This window comes from Sphaeramia orbicularis, chromosome 2, assembly GCF_902148855.1.
Source record: "Sphaeramia orbicularis chromosome 2, fSphaOr1.1, whole genome shotgun sequence".
Lineage (NCBI taxonomy): Eukaryota > Metazoa > Chordata > Actinopteri > Kurtiformes > Apogonidae > Sphaeramia > Sphaeramia orbicularis.
The window spans coordinates 12,686,819-12,711,446 of NC_043958.1; the positions used below are offsets into that span (position 1 = coordinate 12,686,819).

A 24,628-nucleotide genomic window follows, 5' to 3' on the forward strand; every position below is an offset into this window, starting at 1 on the left:
CAGATAGGCACTTGTATGCTGGACTTTCACCTTTTCAGTCTTTATTGATATCTGTTTCTCATTCACTATTCCACTACTTTGCCTTCTAGTTCATGCCTGTTTGTGCTGTAAACGTAAAACTCTGCAGAGAGATTCACTCATGCAGGAGGTTGATGTTTAAGTTGTCCACACCTTGAGCCCGCTGCAGGTTAATATTCATTGAAACAAAATGGTTTTAATAGAAAGGGAAGGGAGTAAAGAGCAAAAAGAGGAGGAGAACAAAACAGGGAAGTTGAGCAACATTAACCCCTCCCCTTTCTTCCGTACTCCTTTTCCCTTTTTATACCTCCTCCCCCAACCCCCACCTCCTCCTTCTCTTTTAAACCCCCCCCCACCCACACACACACACACACACACACACACACACACACACACACACACAGACACACACACAATACTCACCTGTCCAGTTTCACCTCAACCCGACTCCCCTCCCCTCAAGCTCCTCCTCTCAGGGCAGGTGAGCCGGTTTGGGTATAAAGGTATGCTAATGTGCAGCAGCCTATCTTCTCTGCTCTGGGGAGTGTGGAAGGAAGACACAGGACGGAACAGGGCGAGAGAGAGAGAGGGAGAAAGAGAGAGAGAGAGTGTGTGTGTGAGAGAGAGGCGGAGTAGGAAAGTTGCAATTTAAACACAATTGGATTGACTGTTCTCAGACTTACTTGCAACCATGGGGCTGGGGGTAAGTGTTGGAACTTTGTCACATGTTTTGGCCTAGTTTGTAAGAGTCTTTAGATTGAGGTTAAGATTAGGCCGTTATGTTTTTACAGTTTTGAGCTCAGATCAAGTTTTGGTCACAAGTTATGAGTTAAGCTTGACAGTTGTGGATTGCTTGATGTACTTTGTACTTTTGTTTCGAAACGTGTTGTGCGGCCAGGTTGTTGCTTCACAGTTTTAGGAATATCAAACTTTCACATAGGATATATTCATGAGTTCTAGAAGATGAATTCATACACACTCTAACAATGATTAACACAAGTTTCACAGCATGTTTGAACAACACAGTTTACTTTCTTTTCTGACTCTTGACACCGTAAGAGGAAGCTTCATGCGGTCTCTGAGCATGTGCTCAGTCTTATTGAAACTCATATTCTTCTCTACAGAGAGGGAAAGAAGAATACAAATTGGCGGCAACGTCAGATGGCGGGGACAAGAAAGGAAAGAAAGGTAAAGGGGACAAGAAGGATATGGATGATCTTAAGAAAGAAGTCGATCTGGTAAGTACACAAAAGTAAAACCAGTCTTTAATTAGGTCTTAAGTATTTAGGAGAGTTTCAGTTTGGCAAGACGATAGTTAAATGCTCACATGCTGCTTTGTAAATCATCTGTGAAATGTTTATAACTTGAACCTTCAGAGACTTATTGCACTTTCTATCCTCCATTACACGTTGCCTCATACTTAATGACAGCCTCACTCAGGCCGTGTTAAAGCACTGGTCACTCTAAGTCACTGCCATTCGTCACGCAAATGATACAGTCACGGTTGAGACAAATCTCCTTGTTGACCTCACGGCCAGTCACATGAGATGTAGCTGTCTGCTGTATATTTCCATATGATTGCTACTTACACCTCTGCATGTCATGTTGCATGTCATTAAGGAGTTCACAGCTATACTTAACTGCAAAGTCATACTTATCTACTTTGACTTTTAGCTTTGAAATGTTGAAAAAGCATATGAGCTGGTCCTTTATTCTGTGATTACACAGCTAATATGCATTACTGTGCTTCTACTTTACCTCAAAGTTATTACATCCTTAGTTTTATTGCTAGTAAAGACTGTTCAGAGGGGATGTAGGATAGTAAAAGGCAGGTTCTTTACATGCACAGAAAGTTGTAATTTATATACTGAGTCGGGTTTAAAGTCCCAATGTTAAAGCGGAACAGCAGAGTAATTTCCACTGGTGTCAGCCTTTCCTCTGTCAGGATCTGTAGCTGGTTGAGGTCATTTCCCAAGGTCACGCTGCTTTAAGTTCATCCTTGAGTTTGTACCCCCCCGCCCCACTCCTGGTTATATGTACAATGGGGTGTTTTATAGTCACTGCTAGTAAAATCTGCCCCCTCTCAAATGTCCTGAGGTTTAATCTGCAGCCGTATAACAACCATGTTTGGTATTTGTACATGAAGTATCCTCAGACAGCTTGGTAAACGACAGAGGCCCTTTAACTTTAAGGATCAGGTCAGTGTCCGCCACAAGGTCACTGTAGTCGGAGGAGGCCCAGATCTTATCTCGAAGCGCTAATGAAATATTTCACCTGCTGAAACTACCAAATAATAGCACAACAATTACCACTGTTACAGTTGATATATTTAATTTTTGCTGTGTGATGTACTTTACAGGAAAACTAACCTGCGATTTTCTCATGTCATTTATTCAACTACCTCTATTATACTCTTGAAAACAGTAAAAAAATATACCAATTTGATGAATAATTCCCTAATTACTATGTGACAGCCACAGTTTCTGCTCAGTGTCATGCAGGTCACAGAGTACTGCAAGTTATTAGGTAATAAAAGTCACATCAAGGTGACATATTAATGATTACTGTTCTCAGTACATGTTAACTCGATGTCAAAGTCCCACAGTGACTGAAGGAACATATTAATGATTACTGTCCGCCATACATCTTGACTAGATCTCAAAGTCCTTCCGCTGCTGAAGGACATTTCAATGCCACAGTGACCGATTAGCTGTCTCCCATAACCTTGCACAGTGTCTCAGATTTAGGTGCTCAATTTCTAACTGGAATACACAGATGTCATGGTCTCCAAAATGTTTTCAAGTACATTTTCACAGTTTGTCTAAAATCTACTGGAGTGCATTAATGAAACAAAGGGTTCTTACAGTATCTGAGCTGTGGTTAAAGGATAATAGCACATTGGGATTTAGTGAAACAATAGCAGGAATATTGAAGAGTTTCTTTGAAGAATATGGAGCTGGCATGTTAATGATTATTGCCCCATTGTACACTTACCTGTCGTAGCAAAGTCCAGCTTAAAACAATGAGAACCGTTCCCATAGTAACATAAAGCAGCTGGTGATTTGATCAGATGTGACAAAGTCTACCAGAAAATGCTAAATATAGAGTCCTTTTTGATTCCAGGGAGCGTGTGGTTGGTCTTCCAAACATGACCTTAATGTGTGTTTAGACAACTTCTGTATCAAAGCATGTGAAGAAATGTCCTCTGCAGGCTTCAGAGGAGCTGCTGACTATCAGTTTAAAAAAGCAGCAGTAGTTTGGTTCATGTGATAACACATTATCTGTGGCACATTTGACGTGGAACACTTCGTTTGCTTATTGTAATTCATAACTATGGAGGCCAAGGGAAGAACTATGCCATCACAGTCTTTTCTTCACTGAAATTAGAAATCAGAATCAGAAATGTGTGATAGTATGTAAATGTGTTTAGCAGTGAAAGATAGAAACATTAACCTTTAAAAACACCAGAATAGATTTGTGTTGGGAATACTCTCATATCATTTATTTGATTTAATTTAATACTGAAATTGGAAATAAATGAGAATGTGATGGTGAAAAATCGGAAAATTACTCTTTCTTTAGAGGCACAGTGGGCTAAAATGTTATTCTTTACATATGTTGGATATATAAACTAATAGAAACAGTGTCTATATCACTGTCTTCCATTTTGTGTGAAGATTGCGGTGTTTTGGTGCTTCTGAAAACACTAGGTGGGAGTGGATGATATTGCAGATCATCCAAATTACATTGGAAAAATTTTCTTTTACTATTCATCCAATCGCTGTAGGCGTTATTGAAAAACACAGTGTAGGCACATGAATGTGTCAGCTTCTCTGGTTGTTCATTTGCAGAGCTACTTTTATTTGCATTCTCCAGCCACCTCTCCCCCATTGTGTCATTCAAAAATAGAGCAGTTGCTACGGTGTAAAATCATCTCTAATTACCTTAAAACTAATCTAAACATACATTGAACAGCACTCTAGAATATCAAGTTATTCACCAAATCACATGAGTGTAACTGTGAGTGGGCTCCACTTCTGGGTAAGCTGCATCAAAATGTCAAACACATGAGCAATGCACTTGGGAGCAAACATCAGTGTATCAGTTGGGTGACATTGATTCATGTGGATGGACTGTTTGCTCGCAGCACACTGACTCCCTGGATGAGTCTATACATAACAGAGCTCATGGCGGCTGTGCGCTGCTGTTTGGATACGAGTTTCCAATCAGCACAGGCCGCAGTTTTACTCAAATGTCTGCTAATCTTAAAATCACACTGTATGCACATGCGTCCGTAATCCTGATCAGACGGCAGATTTTACCTTGTCATCTTTATGTTCCCAGTGTCCCTTTGGAGGACATGATGGGACATTTTTTAATCCTCAACGGAGATAATATCTGCAGTTTTAAAATAACAGGGATTTCGGCTTGTTTCATGCAATGTCACTCAATCTCTGTCTCTGCCTCTTTCCCCTTAGGATGATCACAAGTTAACCTTGGACGAACTGCACAGAAAATATGGAACCGATCTAAGCAGGGTGAGCACTTTCAGAGTAACTGTTCACAAATGTTTACATGGGCAAACAAATAAGTCTAGGAGGATTCTGCCATTTCATTGCTTTACTTTTACTCCTCTACATTTGTCTAAAGCTTTAGTTACTTTTTCATTTTCATAACTTTACAGTACAGGCTACACGTTTGAATGTGTGCAACAGACTTAAGGATTAAATGTTCCTCTATTGGTTGAGTTTAAAATTCTCCTCCTTCTTAAGCTAAATAAACTCCCATGGATTAGCTGGAAAGAGTAACGTCACAAAGCTGTTTTTCTGAGCTCATGAAAAGTTGACTTTCTGACATATTATGATGGTAATCTTATAGAACATCATGCATGTCTGTAGATTCAACTACCACTAGTATATTAAATCAAATGAGCGAAGTCAACAGCAACATATACATCATTGTAGCAGTTATTAATCCAAAAACATCATATAAAACAATGTGAACCACTTAAAGTTTTGCCAATAATACACAATTTCACTCAAGGTTTTCAATGCAGAACTTTTTTTTCAGTTGAACACTTTTGCAATGTGGAATTAGTACTTTTACCTAACTAAGAACCTTTACAATTTTACCACCGGTACAAAGAGAACAGATATAGCAGGTTTGATAACATGTTACCTGAATACAGAAAAAGGAATAATAACCACAAATCTACAGCTTCTTTTTGCTTTTGACCTCTTACAAAGAAGTGTATTATGTTTATGACTGCTAATCTCAGGTAATGTTTTCCTATTTTTCTTGTCAAACTCAGAAGTATGTGTACAGAATTTTTCTCCCCCCTTTCATCCTATAATCACACAGAGTCCGATAATCCACACACAGAAAAACAAAGCTGCTATGTACTAAAAATATACTTTTTTTCTGCTTCGAACCCTGGTTTTCATCAAGCTGAGGACCCGCACACAGTTTCATTACACAACACAATTTGACACTGGCCAAATGCTTCACTGATGCTGATTATCTCCTGAAATCTGATCTGTCTGAGTTTGCCCCAAAACAAAGACTTCATTCACGCCCAAACACGGGTCTTATTGACCCTACCAACAAAAAAAAAATTCTTCTTTCCACCTCTCCACTCACAATTTTCTTTACTCTTCTGGAAAAGCTTGACCTTGTGGAAGTACACACCGTTCACTGACAACAGAGACACTGATTGTAATGTCTCCCCGTCTCACATTTCTCATATCACAAACTGTTATTTACCACCAGCTGTGTTTTTACCATCTAATTACGTAGAATTGTGAAAACAGGAAGCTGTAACTGTGAGATTACTGAGATTTCTCTTCCTGTGGATGTGGCTTTGTCTAATCCACCAGCTCCTGAGGTAATAGTGGCCTGCCTGTTTACCAAATATTACAGTCCAGCAGGATATATGTCTCTCTGCTCTGCTTTTCATTGTGTTGCCATTCAGAGACAAAAAACAAAGACACAGTGGGGCAGTGAGAGTAGCAGAGCAAAAACAGGACCTACTGGTTTTTTATGGGTTTCCTTAGTTTACACAGACACAACCACACGTGTGCACAAGGCAGCACAGTTGTACCCTGTCTCCACTTTCATGGCGTCACTCCACTCGGCTCTTTCAGCACAATGGAGTCTCACATCCTGTCTTTCCACCTCTCATTAGGGGTTGTCCTCCTCCAGGGCCAAAGAGATTCTAGCCAGAGACGGCCCAAACGCCCTCACGCCTCCTCCCACCACCCCTGAGTGGGTCAAGTTCTGTAGACAGGTAAAAGTCACTTCTTGTAGAAGTGGGAGTCCTATGTTTTTCCTACCAAAACACAAATCTGTGTTTGAATATTCAAACTTTGTAAATGTAAATGTTCTCTGCTGAAGGCATTCAGATTGGTGACTGTTTTTTTTTTTTTTTTGTTGCCAGCTCTTTGGTGGGTTCTCTATGCTACTGTGGATCGGTGCTATCCTCTGCTTCCTTGCTTACGGTATCCAGGCTGCGTCTGAAGATGAACCAGCCAACGATAATGTAAGTAGGCCTTTGTTAATGTACCAAATGTAAAAATTATTCTCTCTCAAAATGAATTGTCTGTAACAATTTCTGTCTTCTTGTAGTTGTACCTGGGTGTTGTACTTTCCGCTGTCGTCATCATCACTGGTTGCTTTTCCTATTATCAAGAGGCAAAGAGCTCTAAGATCATGGAGTCTTTCAAGAACCTGGTGCCACAAGTGAGTTTTTCTTGACTTTTATTCCTGTAGGTGATGTCATATCATCTCCAGTAGTTCAAAAAGGCTAATCTTGTCAGTTTCAGACTGCAGCACAATGCAAAGGAGGTCTGTTTCTTCATTAGAATTACTGCAATTCTGACACATTTTGCAGTTTCTACAGCTTTTCACCGCTGGGGATAAAACCAAAACCTGTTAAAATTGTAATACCGCTTGGCATATGAAACGTGTCTTTACCTTTGATCTCATAGCAAGCCCTGGTTGTCCGTGACGGTGAGAAGAAGAATATCAACGCTGAGGATGTGGTTGCTGGAGATTTAGTGGAGGTGAAAGGAGGAGACAGAATCCCTGCTGATCTGAGAATCATCTCTGCCCACGGCTGCAAGGTATGTCCTACGGAGTCCTCTTAATTAGTGCAAACAGAACTTTAATTCTAAAAAAGCATCTACAGATATGAATATTTAAATTTAGCTTGAGTTTATTATAGTTATTACACCCATCATTATTTGTTTTGTTTATTTATTTCATTTACATGTTTTTAAGAGAGTGCAAAGGAGGACAAAATCATGATTTAGTCACATGCCACCACGTGACGCAAAGTGCTTCATGCTGACAAATGTGCTTTATCATGTTACTTCCTCTCAATTATTTCCTGTCAGTGAGTTATTTTATTGAACCAAAGACAGAATTCAATCTTCTTACACCCTCTTTGACCCCAATGTGTCATCTGCCTAGCCCAAGAACAGACATGATGCTTTTCTGATTTTACTGTATTCTCTCAGGTGGACAACTCCTCTCTCACTGGTGAATCTGAGCCTCAGACTCGTACTCCTGACTTCTCCAATGACAACCCACTGGAGACCAGGAACATTGCTTTTTTCTCCACCAACTGTGTTGAAGGTAGACAACAAACAAGTACAGGGATCATATCACTGGATTTTTTGTTGTCTTATTTGAGTATTTTTTTATACTTGAGGTGGACTGAAAGTGGATTTTCAAATGCTGAAATAGTTTTGAGCAATAGCTGATTAACTGACTGATATTTGTCTATTTCTACTTGTAGTCTTACGCTTCATGTTATACATTTCTCATCAGGTACTGCTAGAGGAATTGTCATCAACACTGGAGATCGTACTGTCATGGGTCGTATCGCCACCCTGGCTTCCAGTCTGGAGGGCGGTAAAACTCCCATTGCCATTGAGATTGAGCACTTCATCCACATCATCACCGGTGTGGCCGTCTTCCTTGGTGTTTCCTTCTTCATTCTGTCCCTCATCCTTGGATATGGATGGCTGGAGGCCGTCATCTTCCTTATTGGTATCATTGTCGCCAATGTGCCAGAAGGACTCCTAGCTACTGTCACTGTGAGTTCCGGTGTTAATTGTATCGTAAAATTGTAATCACGTGTCCTAAAATGGAAGACTAGTTTCCTCAGTCCCTATCTGAGTAAAGTGCTCCCATCTCCAGGTATGTCTGACTCTGACTGCTAAGCGTATGGCCAAGAAGAACTGCCTGGTGAAGAACTTGGAAGCTGTAGAGACCCTTGGCTCCACCTCCACAATCTGCTCAGACAAGACCGGCACCCTGACCCAGAACAGGATGACTGTAGCCCACATGTGGTTCGACAACCAGATCCACGAGGCCGACACTACTGAGAACCAGAGCGGGACCTCCTTCGACAGGAGCTCCGCCACCTGGGCTTCCCTGGCAAGAATTGCCGGCCTCTGTAATCGTGCTGTCTTCCTGGCAGAGCAGAGCAACATTCCCATCCTGAAGGTGAGAAGGTTTCTGACTTTCTCTAAAAAAATCTCATTGTCACCAAAAAGCTTTGCTCCAGTTCCCCCTTTCACATCACCACAAAGAGAGTAAATAATTCATCAAGATATCAATAACACCAGATCTTGTGTAACCGCATCTCTCAGAGGTAAAGACCAGGGTTCGTTATTTTTTGTCCTTAAAGCCTTTTGTTGAATTGGATACTGTATCAACTCAATTTGTAATTCAGCTCAATGACTAAAAGCAATGTGGGTGATGTCTTGGCTTTACAACTTGGCAACTTCAAGCCACACAACCCAGCCAACTGCACTACAAATCTTTATAAAAAGCACTCAACATAATTAAGGCCTTTTCAGGAATATATTATTGTGCCTCTAGAAAGAAATGGCTGCACAGGTTCATTGATTTATCTCATAATGAGTACTGATGGGTGTATTTTTTTCTAGAACGTCAGAGTAGAAGCTACGAGAAATCTGTATTTATGAAAAGTTTATTGCAAAGTGATATCTAATCGTTCTCTTTAAATTCACAGAGAGATGTAGCCGGTGATGCCTCAGAAGCTGCCCTGCTGAAATGTATTGAGCTGTGCTGTGGCTCCGTTGCTGGAATGAGAGAAAAATACCCCAAAGTTGCCGAGATCCCTTTCAACTCCACCAACAAATACCAGGTGACATATTCAGATTATTTTCAGTATAGTTACACGATGCACTGATGCATATTTACCATAATATTTTTCCAATCTCAAAAAAAGAAAATGATTTTGCACCCTCTAGTGGTCAGGTAAATCATTACACAGCTGTCAATACTGTGATGGCAACAACAAAACATGCACTGAAATTCAGGTCTTTGCTTTGTCCTACAGCTCTCCATCCATAAGAACTCAACACCTGGAGAAACCAAACATCTGCTGGTGATGAAAGGTGCTCCAGAGAGAATTCTGGACCGCTGCTCCACCATCGTGATCCAAGGCAAAGAGCAGCCTCTGGATGATGAGATGAAAGACGCTTTCCAGAACGCCTATGTTGAACTGGGAGGACTGGGAGAGAGAGTACTGGGTATGGGTTTGATCTATTCGGTTAAATCCTTGTATCTTCTGCTGATGATAACTCTAAAAATCCCCCATTCTAGGTAATTTCATCCAACTTCCTGTCTTATTCAGGTTTCTGTCATTTCAACCTCCCTGACGACCAGTTCCCAGATGGCTTTGCTTTTGATACTGATGAGGTTAACTTCCCCACTGAGAACCTGTGCTTCATCGGCTTAATGTCCATGATTGACCCTCCTCGTGCTGCTGTGCCTGATGCTGTGGGCAAATGTAGGAGCGCTGGAATCAAGGTGCATAAAAAAATACTTTTGGTTTTTACGTACATGGAAAGTCTCTAACACATTAAAAGTAAGATTGTTTTGATTTGCAGCTAGAATTTTTGTGGGCATCCATCGCTAGCCTGTGCTTGTAAAATCTTGGCTAACCAGTTATTGTGTAACGCACAGACTGATTATAAACAGGGAAGAGGTTATGTGTTGTCAGATGAATGTCCAGAATGTGCAGTATACACACCCAAATAATGTTCTGAAAACCTTCTATCAGCACATCACACATCCCTAAATCAGAAAATGTCACATTCAGAATAATCCAAATGTGCCGACATAGTATGCTCTTTACTTGTTGTTTAACCATATCGAATTTAGAATAATAAGTACGTTTCAATATAGTCTTTCAATCAGGTTGTCATTTTGCTTATTTCTGGAAACTTTTAAGTCACAAGAAGTATTTTGATGATCCGTTGTAAAACTTTTTTTGTTGAATGTCTTTTTCTCCTTAGGTTATCATGGTAACAGGTGATCATCCTATCACAGCTAAGGCTATTGCTAAGGGTGTGGGTATCATCTCTGAGGGTAACGAGACCATTGAAGACATCGCTGCACGTCTGAATGTTCCAGTTTCAGAGGTCAACCCCAGGTTAGCATGTTTAAGGCTCAACTGACCAAATCTGAGCATGTATTTACCATAAGGAGGATAAAATCTTCTTCTGTCTTTGCCCTGAGTGGACATCTTTCCTTTTTCCTTAATGCCAGTTCTAATTGTGCAAAATTAAATCAAACTGTCACTAACAAGGCTTGTGATCTACTCAGCCAAAAGAGCTTTTATCATTAATTTTCCACAGACAAATAAATCTAAATTAAATTGTTCCTTTATCAGCAAGTTTAGTCTGAGAGTTGAGATCACAGTCTCAGTGTGAAGTAACTGTCCCCCTGCAGAAAAGTCATCCTAAAAATAATGTGAAATGGTTGGAAAAACCGCCCCCCACCATTAGTTTTATGAAAAGGCGCGTCTGATTTGAGCTGTTTTTGTAATGCTGCTGTGATTTCCTCTCCAGGGATGCCAAAGCCTGCGTTGTTCATGGTGGGGAGCTGAAAGACATGACCTCAGAACTGCTTGACGATGTGCTGAAACATCACACTGAAATCGTGTTTGCCAGAACTTCCCCTCAGCAGAAACTTATCATTGTGGAGGGTTGCCAGAGACAGGTCAGTGTTTTGGAGGAGCAGAGATATTTTACCACATTAATTAAGATTCAGTCCTCTCAGCGATTTCTAGTTTTGACTCAGATCTGTCTTTAAGTTTGGTTTGAAAGTCAGTTATGCAATAGGGATGCACTTGTAGAAATGGACAACTTTAAGATTAGTTTAGTTTATTTGTCTTAAACTTTGAAGTTAAAAAAAAAAACAAAAAACCAAAAAAAAAAAAACAAGAAAAGCAAGAAATCAATTACATATGCACCCATCATTAATCACAGAAAAAGTAACAAAATACAATTAATTGAACATAAATGTACATATGAATCAACTCATAAAACACAGTTTGAGAAGGGACCGAAAGAAGCAAAGGCTTCTCTAGTGCTGCCCCTTCCTTAATTTCAGTGTCAGATTCTTAACCAAATAAATTTCCTTCATCAGCTATTACGTTAAAATAAAATAAAAGAAACTCTGCAATGGAAAAAAAAAAAACAAAAGCAGAATGAAAGGCTGTCAGTGTGCAAGATATGTCAGTTGTATGTATGCGAGTTCACATAAGCCTCATCAGGCTCAGAAATTACATTCTTTACCATTGTTTGGTGATACTGGTGATGTCTCTCTCTCTCTCAAGTACTCATGTAATTATTCTGATTTTCACTCCCAAATACCCAACAGGTTTGAGAATTATTGGGGGCAGCCTTGATGAGTTTAAACAGTTTGGGAGGGTTACAGTTCAATCTATTCTGTCATATTTCCAGATCGTCTATTTATTGAATTAATCATTATTTAATCAGGAAAGACTGACTGAAGTTAAAAATGTCTTTTACAAGAGCATCCTAGCCAACACAGGCAACCCCACAAGTTTACCAGGTTGCTGACAGGGTGACACACAACCATACATATACACAAACATGTTATGAAATACAATGAAAGTATAAAATGATATGTGCAAAGAGAGTACACTGGAAAAAATCTAAATCTTACCAAGTGTATGTTTCTGATTTCTAGTCAAAATATTTCATCACACTTAAAATAAGACAAAATCGCCTAAAGAGTAACGTTTCAGTGAGATTTAAGAACTTATTTTTAGACAACAGATCTTGAAAATCTTATTTCAAGAAATCTTAGCAAGATAATTTTCACTTGTTCCATTGGCAGATTTTTTTGCTTGAATTAAGAAAAACAAACAAACAAAAAATCTTGAATCAAGGAAAAAAATCTGCCGATGGAACAAGTGAAAGTTATCTTGCTAAGATTTCTTGAAATAAGATTTTCAAGATCTACTGTCTAAAAATAAGTTCTTATATCTCACTGAAAAGTTACTCTTTTGGTGATTATGTCTTACTTAAGTGTGATGAGATATTTTTACGAGAAATGAGAAAAATACACTTGGTACGATTTTGATTTTTGCAGTTTGATGTAAGTATTAAATTAATTAGGCTAAACATCTTCGAATAGATGTTTCTACCTCTATAGAAGCCAAAAATCTGGGTTGATTCAGGTCAGAAACACGAATTCACCTCCAGTTGTCAACAGTGCTTAACCTGGTGTAATTCGCCGCAAAAGTCATGTTGTTATAGAGCCCAGCATTATCATGTTATTTTGCTAAAAAAAACTCAGTGTGAGTGTGGGTTGAAGGTAATGTCTATCACCGTCACTTGGGTCTAAATACCTTTTCCTTCTCTTTGTAGGGAGCCATTGTAGCTGTGACAGGTGACGGTGTGAACGACTCTCCAGCTCTGAAGAAGGCTGACATCGGTGTTGCCATGGGAATCGCTGGGTCTGACGTCTCCAAACAGGCCGCAGACATGATCCTGCTGGACGATAACTTTGCCTCAATTGTGACCGGTGTGGAAGAAGGTAAAGGCCTGCGCTGCCTCATCACTGCCTGATTTCATGACCAGTCAGTGTATTCACTGTATTCACTTCCTTTTCTCCTCAGGTCGTCTGATCTTCGATAACTTGAAGAAGTCCATCGCCTACACTCTGACTAGTAACATCCCTGAGATCTCCCCTTTCCTCCTTTTCATCATCGCCAACATCCCTCTTCCCCTCGGAACTGTCACCATCCTCTGTATTGATCTGGGAACCGACATGGTGAGTTCTTTGACATAATGCTGCAGACCAAATTTTCCTTCACTTTATCTGTATTTTTCATAATCTTAAAGGGGTCATATTTTGCTAAACCCACTTTTATTAGTCTTTGGTACATTTATTTGTGTATTTGGACCCTAATAGTTCCAAAAGTTTGAATTTGAACCCTCCAGGTGCTGCAAAGTTATCTTTATATTAATTTAAGCAAAAATCGAGGGCATTTCTACAACCTGTTTTAATTCCTTCTTAATTTGTTAGATCTATAACTAATTACATCAGAACATTTGTATATTTAAGGTCCAGACTTCCGAGAAACATTTCTTCCAGTTTGTCAGCAGCAGCGGTTGAAATCCATACTGAAAATATGTCCAAACTTCAAGCTGATTACCTAAAATGTTCAGTTTTTGGTTGAACGGGACAGAGCAGCACAGCCAACAACCTGCAGGGGGTGGAGCGTGAAGTGGCTCATGTGCATTTAAAGGGTCATTACTCAAAAACAGGGTTGAAGATGGGTCTGGGGAGTTGAATTAATGAAGATTTCAGACCCAGGCATAGCATTTACAGTTTATGTAGACCACAGGGAGATGTTTTAAAATGCATAATTCTATTTAAAAAAGCAAAATATCACTCCTTTAAGACCAAATATGTGCTACAAAGAGATAAAAAAAAAACATGTCTTTCATTTATTTCCAGGTCCCCGCCATCTCTCTGGCTTACGAAGCAGCTGAAAGTGACATTATGAAGAGGCAGCCCAGAAACCCCAAAACAGACAAACTGGTGAACGAAAGGCTTATCAGTATAGCCTATGGACAGATTGGTGAGTAGAATAGTCTCATAGGGGTCTCAGAAAATATTTATACACTTGAATGTCAGGACATTGTATTACGTTGGAAAATACTGTGTTATATGCAAAGATTTATGGCAGATAAAGGTTAATTTTGTGCCGTAGACCCTAAACAGTGGGTATCAGTGAGTCAGTCTGTCTTTAGCCGCTTGAAAAACTGGCTCCATATGTCTTTACTTACAGCACCACCAGTTATTGCAGTTTATTGAATCATAACCCCTGTACCATGACTCATATGTATTGTCAGATTTTTGCCCTAATAACTATGGTTTTTACTCAATAAATGTTCAAAGTATACATGCTCGCCAGTGATTTTCTTTCCATTCAGATCTTAAGCTCCAATAACAGATGTAAAACTTTTGACTTGACTGCTTTTTTTCTCCCTCTGTTAGGTATGATGCAGGCCACAGCTGGGTTCTTCACATACTTTGTGATCCTGGCTGAAAACGGTTTCCTACCGATGGACCTGCTGGGAATTCGTGTTTTCTGGGACGACAAATATGTAAATGACCTGGAAGACAGCTATGGACAGCAGTGGGTCAGTGATAATGCCTCAGCCTCTCAGAGAAAGTAAAGTGAAAATGGCATCCCTGTCTCCTAAATATGATGTGATTTTCCTTTTTTTTTAACCAGACATACGAGCGTAGAAAGATTGTCGAGTTCACCTGCCACACAGCCTTCTTTACCAGTATTGTGATCGTGCAGTGGGCTGATCTGATCATCTGTAAGACCAGGAGGAACTCCATCCTGCAGCAAGGAATGAAGTATGTGCATCTATAAATTCAACCTACGTATTTAGAAGTGACTCTCTCATGTGAAGTTTACAAGAAAAAAAAGGAGCTCATTATTTGCTTTTCCTGTACAGGAACCGCATCCTGATCTTTGGGCTGTTTGAGGAGACAGCTCTGGCTGCTTTCCTCTCATACTGCCCTGGTATGGATGTCGCCCTCAGAATGTACCCTCTCAAGTAAGTAAAACACACATCAGCACATAGTATACAGAAATAAACTACCCACAATTCATACACGTGATGTATTTTTAACTCCCATGGTATAATTCTGCCTTTTATTCATTTATGCAAACGCATTCATATGATACTAATTAAATGTATCCCTCTTCAATAAATAATCCATGAAATCCTTCTGTGTTAATTTGCCCATATTTGCTGGTTTTCTTCAGTCAATCAGTGCAGCTAATATGCTATGCCATTGTTACGCTTGGATTTTCACTTCAATGTTATCACTTGATCATCTTGTTCAAAGAGGTGGATATTATCTAGTGTCAATGATGCTTCTGAAGTAGAATAAAGCTTCAGTGCCGAGGAGGCCCAAAAGAGAAAAAAGGAAGCAGTAAGGGCACGATAAGCTCATTAGCTCAGGAGTTTCAACTGAAATCTCCATGTCTAGTTCTCCTCATTATTGTTTCCCCTAGTCTGCCTTCTCCTTTTTCATCTCTTCCCGGTCTTCCCATCTCTCTTCTCACCCTTCTTCTATCGTGCTTTTTGAGTTTCTCTCTCTCTTCTTGTTTTATATTCAGACTTGAATAGCAGAGGTTTTTATTGCTGCAGTTTGGTTATATCTTCTCATTAGGGAAGGTTTTCAGAACGGTCATGCCTACTTTGACATTTGTAGAGTTCAAGTCCGAGCACTTTCTCCTGCATGACCTTTGAGGAAGCCCATGTTGGCATTTTAGAAGAAAGATGAGACTTAGTCCACTATTCTACCAGTGAATAAGGCGGCAAAGTATACTCAATAGCGGCACAAGCCTAATGCTCAGCCTGCAAAGCTTTCATGTGCTCTTAGAGTACCCTCAGCCAACCATAATGGCGTAGAACTGGTGTTACATACCATCTCCGCCTCTCAAAAGGCTCAACAGAGTGCTCTTATCTTTTTATACTTGTCCTACGCTAGTTGTAACTCGGTCTATTTGTCTGTCTGTCTGTCCATTCATCCATGTGCATTAGGCCAAGTTGGTGGTTCTGTGCTTTCCCCTACTCCCTCCTCATCTTCCTCTATGATGAAGCCAGAAGATATATCCTCAGACGCAACCCAGGCGGTAAGAACTTTTTCTTTTCTGAAAATAGTCAAAGCTTCTGTCTGGCCTTTGTTCTCTGTATGTAAAAAGTATGATTCATTTTATGTAGAAAGACATGTTTTTTTATTTGTTATGTAACTTTAGACTAAGTATTATTGGCATTTTGTGCAATTTTGAAAGTAGCTTAAAACACAATGAGAAAACCTCAAAACTATTGTTATGATACATCTTAGATTCCCCCTGAACTGTGAACCATGCAGAGAGCAAAGGCTCACAGTGTCAGTGAATGGTGTGTTAGATGTGCAGTCGTGGAAAAAATTATTGGACCACCTTTTTTCTTCAATTTCTTGTTCATTTTAATGCCTTGTATAACTAAAGGTACATTTGTTTGGACAAATATAATGATAACAACAACATCAATAGCTATGGCATTGTACAAAAACAGTACTTTTAGGCATTCTATGTTTTCTTTTCTGTCTGTTTTAGTCACATGATGCACACAGGAGTCAATACTTGATTGTATAACCATTGTTTTTGATGACTTTTGATGGTCTAATAATTTTTTCCACGACTGTAGATGGCATACAGAGCTATGTGTTTAGCGTGGAGGATGTATGTGTTTTAGTGTCTTTGTGTGTGATGTGTCTATGGTCCTGTTTGTTATCACTGCCACAACTGCGTCTCCACACAGACCAGTGAACTGTGGCAGATGGTAAGTCCCAGTGGGATTTGGACCCTCAACCCCGCCATTGTTAATGCCTCGTTCCACCCACGGAGCTGGGCAGAACCTGCATGCAGGCCTGGCTCTGATGCAGCTGTGTTTCTGTGTGTGGGTTTGCTGCATCTGAGCCCCACAGCACAGATCAGTGAACATCCCATTATCCATTCATGGTGAATGATGTGTCACAGTCGCACAGAGAAAGAAGTTAAACTGACACAATTTTTTTCTGGCTTTAAAGAAGAAGGTTTGACCACTAAATGAAAACCTCACAATTATTTTAAAAAGTTATTCTAATGAAATTACTCTAGAACCTTACATTTCTAATCACTGTCATCCAGTTTATGTATCCCCCTGGTCTCAGTAGAGGTTGACAGGTTCACTCAAAAGAGGAATCCATGATTCCAGCCCAGTGATTTTTTTGCCTTATACAAGTACATACAGCATAAGGCTAAAACTGGATGTAGCTTTATGCTCAGTTGGGCCTGAAGAAAAGCGCTGCCAACAGATATTAGACTTTATATATCCAGCTTTATTGGAAAAACAAGGGGTTATTATTGTTTTTTCAGGGCCGATACCAATACTGATGACTTGTATTCAAGGACACAGTTGTGGATCAAGCACTTAGACAGAGAACAAACAGTTCTAAAATGACAAGACTGGGATTATTTGTCCCAAATATATATTCAACTAAAAAAACGTCAAAGCACTGTGCATACTCACAGGGCCTTTAAAAAGAGATAAACAAAACTCTTACCAAATTACGACTGAACAAAACAAGACATAATCAAATGAGACATAGACATATGTACTAACTGATCAAATCAACTAAGACAAATGTTTGAGGATGACAGAAACAACAGCTATAACAGTACGAAGAAACTGCATGTGCACTCTTCTTTCAGGAACACTGTGCATTTAATGTACTATTTAACAAAATCATCTTTCTAAGAGTTTTGTGTGAGATTGAATTGACTGACAACAAAATCACTTTTGGTCTTTTTCTGATGACACCAAAATGCAAATAATATTTGGAATTAATATATATTTACAGTAAAACTAAATAGATAGTAAGTGCTGTCCACAGAAAAAGACAGCTGCATCAGAGCCAAAGCAGAATACCATTTTGACATATTTTGGGGTCTGGGGTTCAAACCTGGGGTCTTTCTGTGTGGGGTATGCGTGGCTTCTTCTGGATGCTCTGGTTCCTAAACCCAGTCCAAAGACATGCACCTGAAGAGGCTCATCGCTCACTCTAAAATGTCCATAGGTGTGAACATGAGTGAGTGGCTGTCTGTGTCTATATGTCTGCTCTGTGATGTTGACCTGTCCAGTGCCTTCACCCAGTGTCACGCAGGATAAGCTCCAACCCCATCTGAACTCATCAACGACTAAAACATTCATGAGTGAAGTAACCCTTAAAGATTGGGAACTAGTTTCTCTGTTCAACCATTCCTAAGTGATTTATCATCATTTATTATATTATTATTCTTTGGATATTTCAGTGAAAATTAGGTCTTTTCCTGTATTTTATTTACTGATCATATAGATGTTCATAAAAGCTCAGAGTATCGAGAAAACTGCAGAAAAAAATCATTAACTGAACATAAAAAAGCACCTGCAACCACTGCAATTCATCAAACTACATGGGTTTTGCAAGTGAATTAGGCTACGTTCCAACAGCAGGCCAGGTTTTTGGGTGAAATCCGATTTTTTTGTGTGTGCCCGTTTATATTACACATTAAATGCGACTTCTATCAGTTTTGACTATGAACTGAATGCAACCCTGAAGTGACCCGCATGTGTAAAAGAGGTCCTTATGTAATACGTGATCATGAAGGCATGCAATGTGTTTACGGAGTAACACTCCTGGGATGCAGAATTGTGACGTTTATCGCATTTCAATTATGTAAAGGTCAGATAAATGCGACCTGGCTGTTCAGACTGAAGTCGCATTGCAAAATATACGATAGGTATCAGATTTAGGACCACATATGAAAGTGGCCTGGGTCGGATTTGAAAAAATTGGATTTGTGCTGGTCAAATTGTCTTTAATAGATCGGATACAGGTCACCTATGGGCAAAAAAAAATTAGATTTAGGCCACATTTGCCTGCAGTCTGAACATAGCTTTAGTGTTGCAGAAGATGACAGTGGTGCCACGTTCACTACAGAGCTTTTGAACGTCCAAACGAATCGTATGTGATGACAAGAAAAAGCTGAGAAATTGCATTTTACCTGAATTATTTACATGTATCAATGGGATTAGTGTTTGAAATGTTCTTAAACATTTTAGATCCATGGATGCTTTTGATCCCCAGTGGCTGTTTAGGTCTTTGATGATATGAAATAAAGCGATACTGTTGATGAAAAAGCTGGATATCAGATTGGAAAATGGCCAAACTGGTCCATGAGAGATGCTACCAATGTGTGTGGCTATGTTTGAACCAACTGAGCTGCACGTACAGATTAGTTTATGCTTTTCCTCCAAATAATTATAGCCTGAAGGTTTGCTACTAGCACAACTCAAGGGTGATGTCATCATCTCATGACCTACAGAGGCACAACCTCTTCATCCTACTGGACACATCTCTTAATAGCATCATCAACATAAGTTCAGCGTGTTGCTCACACTCACTGATCCCGTCTTATTTCTTTGAATCACTGTCAGCCAACATGAGGGATGATATCATCCTGCAGCCTGAGTGCAAAGTCAAATGTCACAATAATTTCAGTGTTGTCGTATCCCTGTCCTTCTTCATATTGTCTAGAGAAAACATCAAGGGGACCTTTGACCCTGAATTCAAGGCTAAACATCCCCAGACTATGTTGCTAATTGTGCCTCCTCTGGTTTCTAGGTTGGGTGGAGCAGGAGACATACTACTGAGTCCACAAGACACAGTCACGGAGGGAGAAGTCAGTGTTTCATCATTATTTACTGCCATGTTACATATCTGTCTATTAGTCAGACCAAAACACAAAGCATGGATAAATTAAGAACTTGCTGTACATGTCATTCACAATAAAACATTTCCGTACTGTTATACACTGAGGCTCATTGGTAATTTGTTTGTTCACATACGTTTCTACTTGGTTAAACTTTAATTTCACCAAACAAATACTAACAGCATGTTTGTCTGCTTGTGTTATCTCAAGGACCAGTTTGCTACAATGATGTTTGCGATGGATCACTCCGTTGACCGCTAATGCAAAGAGGCCCTCAGTGAAAATTAACTCAGACCACTCTAGTGCTATCTACTTGGTGTTTGCCCTGGTCATTATGTGCAGCCCCTTCTCCCCTCCCCTTTCCTCTTATGTGTGTGTGTACATGGCATCCAGTCAACCTGAACACAGATCGCCAGCTTCACATACACTTAAGAACCACTTCGTAATAATTATTAGCTGAGTTTATACACAAAAAATGCATCTTCGGGATAGATTTCTGGATGAATAATGGACAAATCAGGTTATTGATCGTCTTAGTTCTGAGGTGATTTCATTTACAGCAGAGGGTGCCAGAGTAAGATGGGAAACAAAAAGATGAGATAGGGAAAATGGAAGAAAAATAAAGATTAATGCAAGAGAAGCTGAAGGAAGATGTTGATAGATGGTGAGAACAGAAGTCAATGTGATAGCGAGTGTATTGGCGTATTTGTAGCACATGTTTTCAAGACATGTAATTAATCATTCTATTATGGCTCGACTGCAGAAGCTTTTCTCTGCTGCTTTGCTGATATTTTTGAGATAAATTGTCATGCCGATAAAGCAGTTCGGTTGAGCAAATTTGCAGCGGAGAGAGGGGGAGAGAGCAAGAAAGCAGCAGACTAACATTATCATGCCTTCATCCTTCCTTCACAAGCAGGGCCCCTGAACGTGCCTGTTGCTATGGCAACCTCATTTGAGAGCTCTCTCTTTCTCTCTCTCTGTCTCTCTCTCCAACATCTAAATAAAATCTAGGCTATTTATAGAGCAACACAGGCAACACACGAACCGAAGTGATCGCACATACATACATGTGAAACCACTAACCAAAACAAAAATACAGTATCTTTATACTTCAGTACGTGGATGCATCTTCATACATATTCATAAAGGCACACACACATATGAGCATATGCACACACACTCCTCTACAAAGCCAGGGCATGCTGCTGTGTGTCCATCTGTGAATCAGGTCCACCTGTGGTTTGGGTTATTTACACCTACTATTTTTGTTTGTTTGGTGTAGATTTTGTCATGGTTTGCATCCTCTTTCAGAAAAGAGACGGATGGAGGGAGGGAAGGAAGGATAGATTAACAAGGAAGCAGCGTGTGTGTGTGCCTGTGCATGTGTGTGTAAAGGGGAAAAATGTACTGCCGTCAGCCTTACTGAAGCCTGGCAGTGAAATCTTTCCGTCGCCGTTTGATCTATCTCAGGTTTATCTTGTCAGTTGGTGCAGAGTGCTCTCCAGGCCAGCTGATAAGGTCTATTAGAATACACAGGGAGCCAGACAGTGAGTGACACATTCTACCTATCAAGATACAATAGCACTCCAACAGCTGACTCGGTCAGCCTGGGTCTACTTCATGGTTGAGGAGGTCGCTTTCAAAATCTAATCTATTACAGTCTGCTGATAGAGCTGGTTAAAGCTGCAGACGTGAGAGCAATTCAGGAAATTTGGTTCATTTTGTAAATGCTGTGTTTGCGTACAGTGAATAACTTGCTTTGTTACTGGTCTTTATCCTTAACATACATGATAATATGAGGGTTTTGTGTATTTTCTTCTTGCATACCACAAGTGGCTGAATGTTTATGCTTTGAGCCTTAGATCAAGGGATAAAAGACTAAATCTCTCATTTGTGTTGTGGGATGAAGGGGTTTAAGAGCTCCTGGAACAGATGCAAATGGCCATAAGGGGACTGCGGCTGGGGTTCCAGCAACAACTTACTGTTGCCACTGTCATTGAAAAACCTAGAAGCCCACTGCCTCTAACTTCCATCTCTGCAAAGAGGTTCAGAGGTCAGCGAGCATCCTGAAGCAGACAGGGGTTCAAAGTCAGGTTCTGAACTATTTGCAGCCCAGTAACAGTGTAGACAGAAATATGTCAACAAAAACAAAGAACAGGGGCTCTCTCTGCATTCAGAAGGGGAAGCTGGAATACTTTCAGGGGGCCCCCGGGGAATAAAAGGGGTCTGTGTCTGTTAGGAGAATCTCGAGTGGAGTGGCACTTATGAGATTTTCATATCACAGAGCACTTGACGGTGGTGTCAAAAACACACAGTCGATGAGGAAATGCAATGCTTGTGTGCAGTGTGTCTGTAGTAGACGTGTGTGTAGAGCATTCAGTTTTTGCAGGTCTGAGTTTAGAAGCAGAGTTCAGGAGGTGGATGCCTGCTATAAGCACGCAACAACCTTGACAGAGCAGCAGGGGGAATGAGATGTGTGCGAACCCAGCTGTTATGCCTGCTGAGGGGGAGAGGAATCAGGCGTTTGGGTGCATGTCTTTTTGCAGAAGAGCTGCTGAAGTTTGGATGTAGAAAGTATGACATCACTCCAACCATCAGTAAAGAAACACACAAAAAAAAAAAACAAAAAAAAAAAACAGCTACACCACGCAATATATTGGTCTGTTTTGTTTTATTTTACTGTTGCATCTCCATTAAGTATCAATAACATGTTCTATTTAGTTTGAATATATTTGTGTTCATTCACTTGCAGCCCATATCTATGATAAATGATGTGTGTTTTGCATGTGTGTGCTGGATGGCAAGATAAAAAAAAAAAAAAAAAAAAAGCAGAAGAAAAACGCCCAATAATGGAGGACGCCCCGCCTCCATCCGTGGGGTTACCATGGCGAACGGCGTCGACGTCACAATGGAAGGAACGCCGTCTATAAGTAGTGGAGGGTCTGCCGCTGCGGTTCGCGAGCTCGGATGTGCGTGCCGGAGGAGTGACACGTGCAGAAGAAAAAAAAAAAAAAAATAGAAAAATTAAAAAAAATATAGGGGTACATCCAGGAGTTTTATTTTGTGTTAAATTTTTTTTACTGTATATATATATTTTTTAAGGTGGATTTTTGTCCTCAATTTTTACTTGAAGTGGGAAGAATTCAGTCCACATCTTAGCAACCATGGGAAGAGGAGTGAGTATGATTTTTTTTTTTTTTTTCTTTTTTGTCTTCGTCTGACTTCGTTGTTGCTTGTGTCCCCTTCTGAATAAAGTTGGGCGTGGTTAAAAGTAATGTTGACTATTCTGACAAGTGGTTGACGAAAAGTGGTGATTATTGTCGCGAGGTTGTCATGTGTTAAACCTTTTTGTTAAAACGCCTTCTTTAGCTTCAACTACTCTGAGGACTTCCGTGTTGGTAGACTCCCCCCCATTCCCTCATGACCGTGTATTGAGACAAGCAGGGGGAAATAAGTCCCACAGATAAGTTTCCACCTCGGTTACAAAGATGCTCCTCAGCGCCTTCAGACGGTTGTGTGTCCGGTTACATAACGGGATGTGCTCCCGTTATGTGGACTGTCAAAGTTTTCCTGTGTAACAGTATTAGCTACGACGGTGCAGCTGTGGAAATAATGCCATTTCAACTGAGATATAACGGCCAAAAGGGACTATTTCACGGTCTGGGGGGTTAATTTAGTCGGGGAAATAGTTTCAATACCATATATATTTACTATTCTCTCCCAAAAAGCGCCATATTTGAGGTTTTCTCCCACTTGTCAAAACAGAAACATGTGTTGCTTTGCTACTTGGGTCACATTATTCTAATATATATAGATAGCACTCTTCTTTTCCCCCAAACTGCTGTATTCTGGGTAAAACAGCAGTGGGAGGGATATCTTTCAAGTCCAACCCTTTTTTTTTTCTTTTTTTTTTTGCCTCCTCTACTAGGATTTGGAGCTCTGTCACCAATTTATCTCCAACTTATCCAAAGTCACATCTTCTCAGCTTTTAGGGTAACATCTTGGAATACAGCTGCTTTTTAGGTAAATGCATTTGTGATGCTGTAATAAAGAGACATATAAGGGACTGTAGCTGCCTATATAAAATGAATTGTCTGATTATATTTGCCAAATGCCTGATATTGATGTGCAGATTGGGATCACTGATCTCGCAGAAAGAGCTGATTAGATGAAATGTAATTGTTTTTTTTTTTTTTTAAAGAAAGTATATAAAATAATACATGAAGCACAGGTTGAATATCTGTTTTTGTCTTATAGTTTGTGGATGGTTGTGTTTTGCTAGGTTTCCAACTCTTCATTCCTATATCTGTCCTGCTGTTTAGTATGTTTAGACAGTAGGCTGTACTCTAACTCCACCCTGCCTCCTAGATTTGACATCAGCCCGATTGTTTTCCTCATGTGATATTTAGACTCGATACTCTTTTATTCTCCGCATGCGTGAAATGTATAGGATGGAACTGAATCCTGTTGTATTAAATATCAATAAGTTGCCACACCCTGCCATGCTGCGCAGCACAAACACTCATTAGAGATTCAGCCTGCGAGGGATGGAGAGGTGGAAGGAGGGAGCGGGGGGGGGGGGGGGGAGGAAAGATGCTCCGAGATCTGGCGGGAGATGTGAAGCAGAGTGGCTCATTCAGTCTGGCTTCCTTCCTCCTCTTCTCTCATTTAGGATTCTAAAATGTTTGCTCACTCTCTCCTCGCTTCATGGTTGCAGTGCCTTTTTTTTTTTTTTTTTCCCCTCCTCACATATGCTATAAAAGCCATGCCCTGCCCCCATCCAACCCCTCTTTACTTCCCCACTGCGTCTCTCCTCTCCTCTCTTTCCTCTCCTCCAGTCCTCTCCTCTTCTGTGATATATCCAGTGCTGGCACAGACAAATCGCTAGACTTGAATGAGATTATCACCACTACAGAGGAAGAAGAGAAGTTTTATTGTAATGGAGAA

At 40.2% G+C, this 24,628-nt stretch overlaps 2 protein-coding genes across 2 annotated transcripts in view; both read left to right on the forward strand.

Moving 5' to 3' along the window:
- Window positions 1–542: 542 nt before the first annotated feature.
- Window positions 543–19,759, forward strand: LOC115435778 (sodium/potassium-transporting ATPase subunit alpha-1). The gene is made up of 23 exons (XM_030158397.1): window positions 543–721; window positions 1,143–1,256; window positions 4,497–4,556; window positions 6,203–6,304; window positions 6,455–6,556; window positions 6,643–6,756; window positions 7,005–7,139; window positions 7,536–7,653; window positions 7,849–8,117; window positions 8,221–8,529; window positions 9,062–9,196; window positions 9,392–9,584; window positions 9,689–9,864; window positions 10,353–10,489; window positions 10,908–11,058; window positions 12,738–12,906; window positions 12,989–13,143; window positions 13,834–13,957; window positions 14,377–14,522; window positions 14,618–14,748; window positions 14,850–14,951; window positions 15,948–16,039; window positions 19,594–19,759. Exons 1-23 carry the CDS (start codon window positions 710–712, stop codon window positions 19,620–19,622), a joined length of 3,075 nt encoding a protein of 1,024 aa, XP_030014257.1. The 5' UTR covers window positions 543–709; the 3' UTR covers window positions 19,623–19,759.
- A 2,878-nt stretch (window positions 19,760–22,637) lies between these two features.
- atp1a1a.1 (ATPase Na+/K+ transporting subunit alpha 1a, tandem duplicate 1) overlaps window positions 22,638–24,628 on the forward strand; it is a 31,837-nt gene continuing 29,846 nt past the window's right edge. Inside the window, exon 1 of the mRNA XM_030158387.1 lies at window positions 22,638–22,857. Coding sequence (XP_030014247.1) covers window positions 22,846–22,857 — 12 coding nt within the window. The 5' untranslated portion in view covers window positions 22,638–22,845. The remainder of the gene's footprint in view (window positions 22,858–24,628) is intronic.